We start from the raw sequence: 13,090 nt of genomic DNA on the forward strand, positions 1-13,090 counted from the left end.
TTAGTTCTGAATTTTAAGCTTGAATTCCACTTTCCCTTCAAAGGGGTCATTGGGGTTGTCATAGGTCACATGTTCTGCCAGGATCTTGCACACGACGACAACTTCTGTGTTCCCGGGGACATTGAGGAGCTTCGCGGCCACCAACGGGTTGCTGTAGTGGGGCTGAAATGGAAGCGTGGGGAGGGGAGAGAGTCAGGAACCTTGTGCTGAGTGCCGTGCTCAGGCGGCAGAGGCAGTTCCTACATGCTCTCTGTGTGAGTAAGCCCACATGGGCTCTGCTCCAGGCCCTGGAATTCTCTGGGGTCACTGTCTACCCACTCAGAAATGAGAATTGCTCTGGAGAGGACAGACAATAACAGTGACAGATTCACCTTCCAATTAGATTTGGTGAAAATGAATATAAAAGTCAGAAAAAAAAGCAAGAGATTGAGAGGAGGTGCTTTAAAATGGATATGCAGTTGTCTAAAAGGATTTGGAGGCTGTCGAAAACAAACAATTAGATTTAATATTTATATTTTACCTGAGCATACGTAATGTATTTTCAGGTAGTTTGGAGAACATGGGTCTGGGAAACAGCCAGAGAGTGGTAAATGGTCAGGATGGGCTAAGTGATGCCTTATTTCGTTTTTATAGGCAAAACACTCAGGGCTGTCCTTTTGCCAGTCATGGCTAAGTTTGAGGTGACTCAGTAGCTGTTGCAGGAGAAAAGTGAACACCCACCTGCGCCTTCTTCCCGTAGTACGGGAAGTAGTGTAGACTGAAGGTGCCGTTGGGCGGGTAGTACTCCACCTGCAGGGGCTGGGCGTCCTTGTGCTGGTCCTGGGGGAGGAGAGGCCACGGCCTGAGCAAGGCAGGATCTGGGTGCACATGTACGTGTGTCTGCCTGTCTCTGAGCGCCAGTCTCTATGTATGCATGCAGGTGCCATGTGTGTGCATCTCTGTCCGTGCATGCCTCTGCATATGCATGTGTGTGCACATGTATGTCTGCATGTCTCGTGTGTGGCATGTGCATGCTGAGTGCGTGTGTGCACTATGTAGGGGACCACATAAACACTTTGTTGTGTAATTAGCATAAGTGATCTAATCTCTATAATCAGCACTGGGCTCCCATTGGGGGTGTACTTTGTTAGTGGCAAGCCCCCTGGTGACTTAATCAAACTCGTATGTTTACCATTTTAAGTTCTTGTAGGATAACCAAGGTCCAGAGAGTCCAGAATGCTTGTTTATCTGCACATGGGATGCAAGCAGATGAGACTGTACGGGCTGTTTGCCAGCACTGGCTGAGCGTTTGCGTGGCTTTCTGGGATCAGGACCTGCTTTCAGAGTAACTTGCCTGATGGATAGCTTGAGCCTCTCAGAGAACAGAGGAAGGCCATCCTGGTGTCCATTAAAATCTCAAGGCAGCCCAGCCGGCATGGCTCAGTGGTTGAGTGTTGACCTCTGAACCAGGAGGCCACAGTTCAATTCCCAGTCAGGGCCCATGCCCGGGTTTCGGGCTCGATCCCCAGTCGGGGGCGTGCAGGAGGCAGCCAATCAGTGATTCTCTCTGATCACTGATGTTTCTATCTCTCCCTCTCCCTTCCTCTCTGAAATCAATAAAAATATATATATAAAAAAAAAAATCTCAAGTCAGCCTACACAGGTGTGGTTGAAATAACTAAAAAAGGGAAAAACAAAACAAGACGACCCCGAGCCCCACGGAGAGATCACAGGCTTGAGGGGTGTGGTGGTTCTGCGGAATACCCGAGGGGAGTGCCCACTGCTCAGAGCAGGAGCCTTTGGTTGGAGGCACAGTGGTGGAAACGAGCTTTGGAAAATGTTCAGTGAAGGCCAATTTAGGATTTTGGTTTTTTGTTTGTTTTGTTAATCCTCACTGGAGGATATTTTTCCCATTGATTCTTAGAGTGGAAGGGACGGATGGGGCAGAGAGAGAGGGAAACATCGATGTGAGACACATCAGTTGGTAGCCTCCCGCATGTGCCCTAACTGAGGCTGGGGATCAAACCTGTAACCCAGGTATGTGCCCTTTGACCGGGAATTGAACCCTGGACCCTTCGGTGCTCAAGCCAATGCTATAACCACTGAGATACGCTGGCCAGGGCCAAATTTAGTTTTTTTCGTGTTGTACATAAAAACTAGTTTTGAGAAAACCTGGAATAAATTAATGCCAACCCTGAGCAGCCAATAGACATACACTTTACAACGATAGCTGCTGGTAGTCTGGCATGTTTTTGTAAATAAGCCAATAAAAAGGACAAAACAATGGAAGTGCAAAAAAAAAAAAAAAAAAGTAGTAGAAGTGCTTTAGTTTCTCCAAGTTGCCACCAAACATTTTGAAGTGTGTTAGTAATATACTGTCCCAGGTGCTTTTTGAATCAAAACAATAACACGTTTTTCTCTTACTAGGTTTTTATCCCCTGTAATAAAACTATTTTAAACAATGATTTGTGTAGTTTGTGTATCCGGTTTATTAGGCTGACAATTGAGATATTCCTAGGGAAAACCAGTTAAGTTATTCCCACGGGTTTTCTAGCAATACCAGGATGGCCATGGATGGCCACACTCACCAGGAAGGCGCAGTCCACCCGGGGGGCCGTTGTGTTGCTGGGGAGAAACCTGACGATCTGGAAGGGAAAGTGTCCATGTGGCCTCATGCTGGTCTGAGCGCAGGGAGACCTGCCTGAGCGGGGTTCCCGCAGGGCACTGAGAAGGGTCTGGAGGTGGTGGGTGGTTCCTGTTCTGATAACCCCCAGCGGGTGTTACCAACTCCTGCAAAGCCAGAAGCCCTGCCCCAGGGCTGTGGTCTTGGCCGCGGGCAGGTGGCAGATCTGGACCGGAGGTCTGAGCCTTCACTGCCACTTCCAGGCCCTCCATGCTGCACTGAATCCGGGCACAGCATCCTCCTGTGAGGCAGCTCCCCATCAGCCCATCTGTGCTTCTCCCATCCAGGCCTTTCTCAGCCTCCTGCAGGCCTGGCCCTTGGGTGCCCACTTGTACGCAGGCCTAGTATGGCACCTGCCTTCTCCCCACACCTGCCCCTGTGTGCACTTGAGTGTGAGCTGCCGTCACACCTGCCAGGCCGCTCTGACGAGACCCCAGCTAGGACCCGGGGCACGTGCACTGTTGCACAGATGGGTGGCTTCCTCTAGGCCCAGGAAGATGCTCAGAGTCCCTGGCCCCCAGGCCTCAGCTGCTGGCAGCATGGAGCTGTGTCCCTCCCTCACCCAGCCAGGTCCCACCCCTCCTCGGGTCTCTGCACACTCCCCGTCCAGCTGGGCCATGCCCTCCTTGTTTGCTCGCATTGGCTCTACTCTTGGTCTGCTTCCCTCGGCGCCTGGCCCTGGCTCCGTCATGGGTCCCTGGCTCAGGTTAGAAACCTCTGCTCTGGACGGTTCCCAGGTGCCTGCCCTCCCAGCGCCTGTACACGGCCCTGCTTTCTGGGTCTTGTGCACACGGGGCTGCCCCAGCCACCCTGAAGAGCCCTGTGCTCTGCTGCTCGGTGTCCGTCACCACAGAGCACCAAGTAGGTGCTGTGCTTGAATGGGTTGTTTTCCTTGTATCTGAGAGAAGTACTCAGCTTAGGAACCAATGTAATGGGCGTGTGCTGAATGAAGGTGCAGAGCACGGAAGGGGCAGCTGGGGCCAGTCTGACCAGTCACCTCTGGAACCCTGGACAGGTGGGTGCGCTGAGCACTGACCCTCCACCCCAGAGCAATCTCCAAAGGGGCCTCATCCTGGACCTCTGACCTCCAGCCCTTTTATACTCACCCTGTTCATCTTAATGATGAAACACGGCTTTCCTTCCTCAAAGCCGAAGTTGGGGTCCTCCAGGCCCGAGCAGTTTTGCAGCATGTCTGTGGTGAACTTGCAGGAGAACTTGGTGTGGTTAGGGGCCCCGAAGCTTTCTTGGATGAACACCTTGTCGGAGGTGCAGTTGATGTTGTCCTCCTGGGCGGCTGGCGAGTAGCCTGCCAGCACAGACACACCTGTGGGCCCTCTTTCCAGCGCAGCCACCCCGGGGGCGGTTGGTGAAGTTTTCTTAGAAAAGGGAAAAATTAAGGCTGCGGAAGCGTTTTAAACCTTACCTGCCAGGAAGTCGTGGAGGGTGTGCACTAGGTCCGTCCAGGTCCTGTTGTCAGAGACATTGTAGGAAATGTCCAGGCCTTTCTCCCCGTAGACATCTGGCCTCAAAGTCACCCCTGGAAAGAGAGCCTGACACTTACCGGTTTCCCCAAATGTTCATCACACCCAGGCTGGTGGCTGCGGAGTTGGGGAGTTGTGTGCAGAGCTGTCCCAGGTGGGATGCAGCGGGACCAACGGGGCCCAGGTCTTCAAGGGCAGCCAGGCCAGGAGGCCATGGTCAGGTGTCCTCTGCGCTCCCTGCTCAGGGAGGACCCTGCCCTCCAGCCTGGGAGCTGTGCGGAGGAATGAGCCTGTCTGGGTGCAGGGTGTGGTGCGGCTGAAGGCCGGGTGGGCTCTCCCCGCACACGAGGCCTGCATTAGTGCCATCCAGGGGACCACACTCGTTGCAGGTGACAGCTGGTCCAGGGTCGACTGGGTTTCTTTCTTTTTTTAAAAAAATATATATTTTATTGATTTTTTTACAGAAAGGAAGGGAGAGGGATAGTTAGAAACATCGATGAGAGAGAAACATCGATGAGCTGCCTCCTGCACACCTCCCTACTGGGGATGTGCCCACAACCAAGGTACATGCCCTTGACCGGAATTGAATCTGGGACCCTTCAGTCCACAGGCCGACGCTCTGTCCACTGAGCCAAACCCCGTTAGGGCTCCACTAGGTTTCTTACTGAGGTTGTGTTTGCAAGCTCTCCACTGGTGTTGGTTAAATACGAATGCATTCTAACAACGTTAATTGTAAAAATAACAGTGAACAGTTGCGGGAAGTTGAAGTGCCAGCCCTCAGTTTTCTCCATCTCAAGTCTAGTGTGCATCCTTAGGAAACGTTCTTGTTTCTGTGAATACAAAGATATCACGTGTTTCTTCACAGAAATGGGAGCCTGTTTTCCACATGCCACGTTCCTGTCTTCCTGTTCCGACACCAGTTGTAATCACTTCTCCCTGGCATTTCATATCAGCTCACCTCCTTCTTTCACAAATACCACATCAAGCTTTGTTGTGTGAATGTTTTATGACTTATTTAGCCAGTTCCCTGATTGTACAGGTGACTTTTAAAATAAGTAAGGTAGCTCTGGCCGGTTGCTCAGTGGTTAGAGCGTTGGCCTGTGCACCAAAGGGTCTTGGGTTTGATTCCCAGTCAAGGGCACGTACCTTGGTGGCAGGTTCCCCAGCCCTGGCAGGGGCCTGTGCGGGAGGCAACCAATTGATGTGTCTCTCTCACATCCATGTTTGTTTGTTTTTTTTTTTCTCTCTCCCCCTTCCCTCCACTCTCTAGAAATCAATGGAAAAAAACATCCTTAGATGAGGATTAAAAAAAAAAAGTAAGCTAGGGTTTTTGTTGTTTTATGGAAGTTGTGAAAGTAACAGCTGTACATGGTTTAAAATAAAAACCTTCAGAAAGGTCTAAAACAGTGGTCGGCAAACTCATTAGTCAACAGAGCCAAATATCAACTGTACAACGATTGAAATTTCTTTTGAGAGCCAAATTTTTTAAACTTAAACTTCTTCTAATGCCACTTCTTCAAAATAGAATCACCCAGGCCGTGGTATTTTGTGGAAGAGCCACACTCAAGGGGCCAAAGAGCTGCATGTGGTTCGCGAGCCGCGGTTTGCCGACCACGGGTCTAGAAGAGAAGAAAGCTCTCCACTCCCCATTGTCAACCATTTACTCGGAGCGTGCTCTCACGTAACTTGTTCATCAGCTTCACCTGGCAGCTGTTGCCCGTTCCCCGCCTCCCCGTGACCAAGGGAACACATCTCCTGCCTTCCAGCCTCAGGGTTTTGAGCAAATGATATTATGGTTATGTTCTCAAGTTTGTAACATACGACATTCTGCTCTGAAATTATAATGAAATCCTCTATGCTTCATCTTTTGGTTGGTTCTAAAATTTGACACCCAACAAAGCACGTGGGGGTTATTATTTATGGACAGATTCACCGAAGATCCCAGCAGGAGGGCTGGACCCGCTAAGCTCACCTGCTGGAGGCCATCTGAGGCAGCTTCTCTTAAAAAAACTTTTGCCTTTTCTTTTCCTATGTGCTGCTGCTGGGTGTTCCTGGGGGTATTATCTTCCTTAGAAAGTGGTAGGGATGTGGAGCGATAAACATTGAGTTACTGTGTGCTCCATTTCTTCCCTTCTCCTCCCTCCCTTTCCTTTATGCCTTTTTTTTTTTTTTTTTTAAGACACCTTTGGTTAACGGGCTGGGTGTGGAAGTCTTGGTTCACACCACCTTCGCCAGGACTGTGGAGGTGACGCCTCACTGTCTCGGGCCCTTGAGTCTTGTCACCAATGACCCATTTGGTGCCGACTCAGGAGAGGGGAGGCTCAGCCCACCTTCACCCCAGAGGACGGTAGACGGACTGCACTTGGAGAAGACTCCGAGTTCTGGATTGAATTGCTACTCTGGACTGAAGTACTGACGGGCTCGAAGTGGAAACAAAGCTCTTTCCCTCCCCAAACCCTTCATTCCTGTCTCGCTAGGAGCAGTTTTTTGCATCTCCTCCCAGTAAAGTCTGCTGTGCATGTAGACCCATACAAAGCAAGTGGTATAAAGACGCGATCACAAAAACCTCTGTTTCAATAATTACAACTAAAGCCAAAGTCAGACTTTATAATCTGGGGTCCTCTTCCTCATCAAAAGAAGCCGAGGGGCTGTCCACACCCAGGTGTACCCCTCAAAGCTCCGTGGCTGCTGGTGGGAGGAACAGAGGCCCCTGCTGGGTGCCCCTGGGGGCTTCGTTCCCTGAGGGTTTATGCTCTGACCGAGCACCTCCAGGACTGCGAATCGCCCTGACCTGCGTGGGGTCCTGATGTGCAGGCTTGAGCATCGCCCCCGCGCCCCCTCATTACCTGGTGACTTTAGCTGGTCTTGGTAGTCAGGCGTGTACGGGTCGAGCGTACACATCAGCGAGTAGATGCACAGGGCGAAGAGTCCGGTCATCACCACGTAGAAGGCCACATAGTAGAGGCTGATCCACACTGCGGGGAGAGGCCAGTCAGACGCAGCTTCATCGTGCTCGGACCCACACGGAACCCCACCACTTCAACCGTCTTAGAGTGAAAACCTCAGTGGTGTTTAGTGCATCTACACACAACGCTGTGCAAGCATCACCTCTAGAATGTTCTAGAACATTCTCATTGCTCCAAAGAAACCCCATACCCCTTGACTTCAAAGTCTCTTTAAAAACTGTAAAGTTTAGGAATAATAACTATAAACTGCTATTCTCCACTGAGCCAAACCGGTTTCGGCTATAAACTGCTATTCTCAAATCTAAGCCTGAAACTTTGGGGCCAGTCAATCCTCAGATGTTCCCACCGTCTGGGTGCCTGGTGCCAGGGGGCATAAGAGCCGAAATGGGCCTCTTGGGTCCCCTGGTGAGGAAGGTGAGGCCTGGCCAGAAGCCGGGGCAGGGCCTGGGTCCCGGGAGCCTAGACCCCCCCCTTCCCCCGGGGCTGCTGCTGCTGGTCCTCTGCCACTCCTCTCAGAGCCGCCCCTCCTTGCCCTGCCTTGCCGGACACATACCCCAGCGGGACAGGGTCCGGCCCAACATCTGCCCCGTGTCCGGGTTCCAGCAGTAGCGCTGGAACTCCTCCATCCTCTGGCTGCACGACTTCTTCTCGTGCAGCGCCGCCATCCTCCCTGCTTCTGGGGGACCCCCTCCTGCAGAAGAGACTGAGAGGAGGAAATCCTCCCCTGGGTTTTATAGTCTCCTTCAGAGGTCAGAGGCGCCCGTGCCGGGGCGCGGGTTCCAGGGAAAGCACCCAGCGGTGTTATCAGGCCTCGATATCCAAACACCAGCGGCTCCGTGCGCTCCGCAGGTCCCCCTGCTATCAGGTGCCCTCCACCTCTCCCCTGGGCAAGTCAGGGCTGCCCCCTCCTGGGATGCCCTTGGCCTTAACTTTGTTAGGATAATGACTAAGGAGAAATACTTTCTGAACAGCCACTTGTTCAGCTGGGGCCCCATTCTTCACTTCCTCCAGGAGGAAAGATGTAAGGTCAGCACAAGGACAGGCCTGGACCTGCTCCTCGGGCCGCTCGGACACTTCCTGGTCTGAGATGATGGGCGGCGGGTGACCGATGTCATGGTATTGCAATCGCCGGGGCTCTGTGCGTGGCTCCAGATGCCGACATTGTGAAAAGGCCAGAGTGTGACGGAGGCTAGAAGTGTTGTTCCAGAGGAGGGGGTTCAGCGGGTCCCAGGCCCCGTCCCCTCCCGTGGCCCCTGATGCTCAGTTTCAGCCATGAGGATGATGTCCCCTGAGATCTGTGTTGAGGGGACTGGGGCTTTTTAGGACTTTTTGTGTTCATGGGGGAATTTACAGCCATACAATCTAGAGATATTTTCAAAACTGAATGCAAACCACACCCCAGGCAGCTAATTGAAATGCAGATTCTGACCCAGGGGGGACCCAGTGGGCCTAGGAGCTCCCCGTGAGCCGTGTTTAAGGCTGCAGGACCACAGCGATGTCCAGGTGGGGGACGCTTTGCCGGGTGGCACATTGGAGTCCGCTGGAGCACCTTGAAAACTCCCGATGCTTGCCTCACCCCCATGTTTCTGTATGAACCAAACGGCCAGGTGATCTGAGCTACTGAGAGCCCCCCAGATTAATCTTGATGTGTGACCAGAGCCACTGGCCCAGAGGCCTTGGTGGGTAGAGACATAGCTGGAGCCATGCCAGCTGCTCACTGGGGCATCTCTGCAGTTAGGTTGAAAGGGCAATGTGCCACAGAGGCCTTTCTACAAGCATTTCCATCAAAATCCAATTAAAATAATGGGTATTGTACACAAAAATCTGGAATATCATTCACTGTCACATGTAAATTTTCCTTTTGCCCTAGCTGGTTTGGCTTAGTGGATAGAGCATCAGCCTGCGAACTGAAAGGTCCCAGGTTCAATTCCGGTCAAGGGCACATGCCTGGGTTGTGGGCTCGATCCCCAGTGGGGGACTTGCAGGAGGCAAGCCGATCCATGATTCTCTCTCAACATGGATGTTTCTTTCTCTCCATCTTCCTTCCTCTCTGAAATCAATAAAAATATATTTAAAAAAAAAAAAAAGAAATTTTCCTTCTAAGGGACCCATGTAGCCAAATTAGAAGATTTCTTTCGGAAGAAGAATAATGAAAACCCTATAGCCATTATTCAGCTTGTTTTCTCAGGGATGATTTAGAGTTTATCAGAAGAATGAGCACCCTAAAATTCAGAAGGAATTGCACTATTTTAGCTAGGACTCCTAATTTTATAATTGTCCACACCTGGGGGTCTGGGACCCCGAGTGCCAGAGCCCTAAGATAAGTGCAGTAACTGTTGCCCATGGAATAAATGCTGCCCTTGTCTGTGAAGTTATAGAGATGCTCTTGAAATGAGCAAAATATGAACTCTTTCTTGGAAGTCTTTGAACTAAGTCTTCCCCACTTAATCTCTGAATTCCCCAAAACATGAAAGCATGTGCTGAATAGCACACACATCAAAATGACCTTTACTGGACACGTGTCTATAGGGAGGACAGGAAGGGAGAGGGACACTGGTAGAGGGCGCTTTTCCATGGCATGCTCTGAAAGTGTAGGGCAGATGCCCCAACAAGTGGGGTCCAGGCCAAGTGGGGAGCACACTCCCAGGTTCCCACGTGGGAAGCCTAGATGTCTACCCGCACCTGGCAGTAATGAGGTGGAGCCCAGCTCCCTTCTACTGATTGACTGGAGTCAGAGACAGCCAGCTGAAACTGAAGGAATAAATAGTAGGAAAATGGTACATTTCAATTGATAATCATACCAAGAACCAGGATGATTTCAAAATGAATTAAAACAAGAAAATCATTGAATGCCAACATCGAGGTGACAGAAATGTTGGAATTACCTGATAGATTTTAAAGCACCTATGATAAAATGGCTTCAGGGGGCAATTATGAACATGCTTGAAACAAATGAAAAAAAATAGAAAGCCTCAGCAAATAAAAAGTTTAAGGAATGAAACAAGATACATACAAAGAAGAACCAAATGAAAATTTTAGATGGAAAAATACATTAACCAAAATAAAAAGCTCTAAGAATGGGTTCCACAGCTGAAGGGAGGGGGCAGAGGAAAGAAAAACCAATAGAAACAAGGAAGAAAAACGCAATAGAAGCTACCTGATCTGAACAATAGGGAGAACATAAACTTGAACAAAAATGCACAGAGCCTCAGGGGTAAGGGGAACTGTAATAAAAATCTAACATCTGTGTCATCAGAGTTCTGGAAGGAGAGAAGTAAGAGGGCAAGGCTGAAAACCACTAAAAAAAATAATGACTGAAAACTCCCTAAAATTTGGCAAAAGCCATAAACTTACAGATTCAAGAAGCTGAGTGAACAGATAACCATGACCTCCAAAATCTACGCCAAGATGCATCATAATTAAACTTCTCAAAATTAAACACACACACACAAAACCTAGAGACAGACATTGTATGATAATAAATGGCCAATCCCCCAAGAAGATATAGCAATCTTAAATGTATATGCACCAAACAAGAGAGCTAAAAAATGTGTAGACTGATAGAATTGAAAGGAGAAATAAGCAAATCCACAATTTTAGTTAGAGACTTCAACATTCCTCTCTCAACAATTGACAGAACAACTAAATAGGAAATCAGCACAGATATAGAAGAGCTCAATAACATCATCAACCATCAGAATGTTGCTGGCCTCAGTAGAATAATCCACCCAATCACAGCAGAATATACTTTCTCTTTATGTGTTCATGGGACATTTGCCAAGATAGACCATATCCTAGGCTATAAAACAAAGCTCAACAAATTTGAAAATAAATGAAATAATATAGAATGTGTTCTACAATCTCAGTGGAATCAAACTAGAAATTAATAACAGAAAGATAACAGAAAACTCTCCAAACGTGAAAACTAAACAATACACTTCTAAGTAATATATGAGTAAAAAAGGAAGCCTTGAGGGAAATTTCAAGAAATACATGGAGCTGAATGAATGCTACAGCAGTGTTCACAGGGAAATTTATAGCACTAAATTAATATGTTAGAAAAGAGGAAAAGTCTCAAATCAATAAGGTAAGTTTTCACTTCAAAAACCTAGAAAAAAAAGAGGAAGGAAAACAAACAGGAGGAAGAAATAAAAGATAAGAGCAGAAACCAGTGAAATTAAAAACAAAAGAGAAAATCAGTAAAACTACAAAGAACTGGGTCTTTCAAAAGACCAATAAAATCAACAGAACTATTGCAAGAGAGAAGACATAAATAACCAATACCAGAAATGAAATATCACTACAGACCCTGAAGACTTCAAAAAGATAATAAGGGAATACCATATACAACACTACATATATAAACTCGACAACTTAGATGAAATGGACCATGTCCTCAATACACATAACTCATTCAATTTGAAGTAGATCATTTGAATAGCCATACAACTAGTAAGGAAATTGATTTCATAATTGAAAACCTCCCAATTCACTGGAAAATTCTACCAAACATTTAATGAAGAATAACAAGTTATATACCATATCTTCTAGAAAATAGAAGAGAAGGAAACATTTCCCAATTGATTTTATAAGACATGTATTACTCTTATGCCAAAATCAGATAAAGACACTACAAAAATAGAAAACTACAGAACAATATTCCTCACAAATATAGACAGAAATAGCCACAGCAATCAAGATGGTGCGGTATTGGTGGACGGATAGACACAGAGACCAATGGAAGCCCAGAAACAGAACCACACTAATATGCCCAACTGATTTTTGAGCTGCAAAAACAATTCAATGAGGCATAGACAGCCTTTTCAACAGGTGAAGCTGGAGCAATTGAACAACTACTGGCAGAAAATGAACCTTGACCGAAGTCTCACATGTAAAAAAATTAACTTAAAATTGATCATGGATTTAAAAGTAAAAGTATAAACCTTTTTGAGTGGGAAGGTTGAATTTGGGAGAGGATGAAAAAAGAAACATAAAGAATTCTTAGACTTGACACCAAAAGCACGATTCAGAAAAGGAAAAATTGATAGATTGCACTTCAACGACATAAAGAAGCTTTTGTTCTATGAAAGCCCATGTAAAGTGAATGAAAAGACAAGCAAAGATTGGACAGAAGTATTTGAAAACCACAAGTCCAACAAAGGCTATAAGATAGATAAACAGCACTCAAAACGCAACAGTAAACAAGCAAACCATTCAGTTAGAACACGGTCGAACGACATGAAGAGACAGCTCTCCAAACAGATGGCAAATAAACACATGGAAAGATGTTCAATATTACTAGCCACGAGGGAAACGCGAATTAAAACCACAACGAAATACCACTACACGCCTATCAGAATAGCTAAAATAAAAAATAGTGACAACACCGAAAGCTGGGGAGGATGCTGAGAAGCTGTATAACTCATATGTGGTTGGTAGGACTGTAAAATGGTACAGCCATTCTGAAAAAAAGTTTACCCGTTTCTTAGGAAAACCAAACATGCAGTTAGTTACCATATAACTCAAGAATTACACTCTTGGGCATTAATCTCAGAGAAATGGAAATGTACACCAAAAAATATGTACATGTATGCGTAGAGCTGCTTTATTCCTGTTAGCCCCAGACTGGAGACAACCCAGATGTCCTTCAACAAATGAATGGTTAAACCAACGGGGGTCCATCGGCACCATAGAATTTAGCAATAACACTGTTTGTGCACACAACAACCTGGGTGAATCTCCAGAGAATTATGCTGAGTATAAAGAGCCAACCCCCAAAGGTTATGTACTAGATGATTCCATTTACGGAACATTCTTGAAATGATGGAGAACAGATTAGTGGTTGCCAGAGGTTCAGGAGAGTGTGGGCGTGGGAAGGAGGGGTGTGTGTCTACACATGGGTAACATGGGGATCCTAGTGGGGATGAAGTGCTCCGTGTTGTCTGTGTCAGGGTCAGTATCCTGGCTGTGATCCTGTGCTT

The 13,090-nt window shown here is 47.6% G+C and overlaps 1 protein-coding gene across 1 annotated transcript; it reads right to left on the reverse strand.

Annotated features, from left to right (window-relative positions):
• On the reverse strand, window positions 1-7,774 carry ATP4B (ATPase H+/K+ transporting subunit beta). Its single transcript, XM_008144011.3, has 7 exons — window positions 7,663-7,774; window positions 6,990-7,118; window positions 4,086-4,199; window positions 3,769-3,968; window positions 2,568-2,624; window positions 721-819; window positions 1-162 (listed from the first exon to the last, which is right to left on the reverse strand). Exons 1-7 carry the CDS (start codon window positions 7,772-7,774, stop codon window positions 1-3), a joined length of 873 nt encoding a protein of 290 aa, XP_008142233.1.
• Between the last annotated feature and the right edge of the window lie 5,316 nt (window positions 7,775-13,090).

Source organism: Eptesicus fuscus, chromosome 8, assembly GCF_027574615.1.
Source record: "Eptesicus fuscus isolate TK198812 chromosome 8, DD_ASM_mEF_20220401, whole genome shotgun sequence".
NCBI lineage: Eukaryota > Metazoa > Chordata > Mammalia > Chiroptera > Vespertilionidae > Eptesicus > Eptesicus fuscus.

Excerpts from the sequence above, each read along its gene's own strand:
- ATP4B (XM_008144011.3), bottom strand. The coding sequence starts at position 7,774 with ATGGCGGCGCTGCACGAGAAGAAGTCGTGCAGCCAGAGGATGGAGGAG. Across the intron at positions 3,969-4,085 it reads CCTCCACGACTTCCTGGCAG|GCTACTCGCCAGCCGCCCAG; the intron begins GTAAGGTTTAAA and ends CTGTGCTGGCAG. Across the intron at positions 820-2,567 it reads GGGTGGACTGCGCCTTCCTG|GACCAGCACAAGGACGCCCA; the intron begins GTGAGTGTGGCC and ends CTCCTCCCCCAG.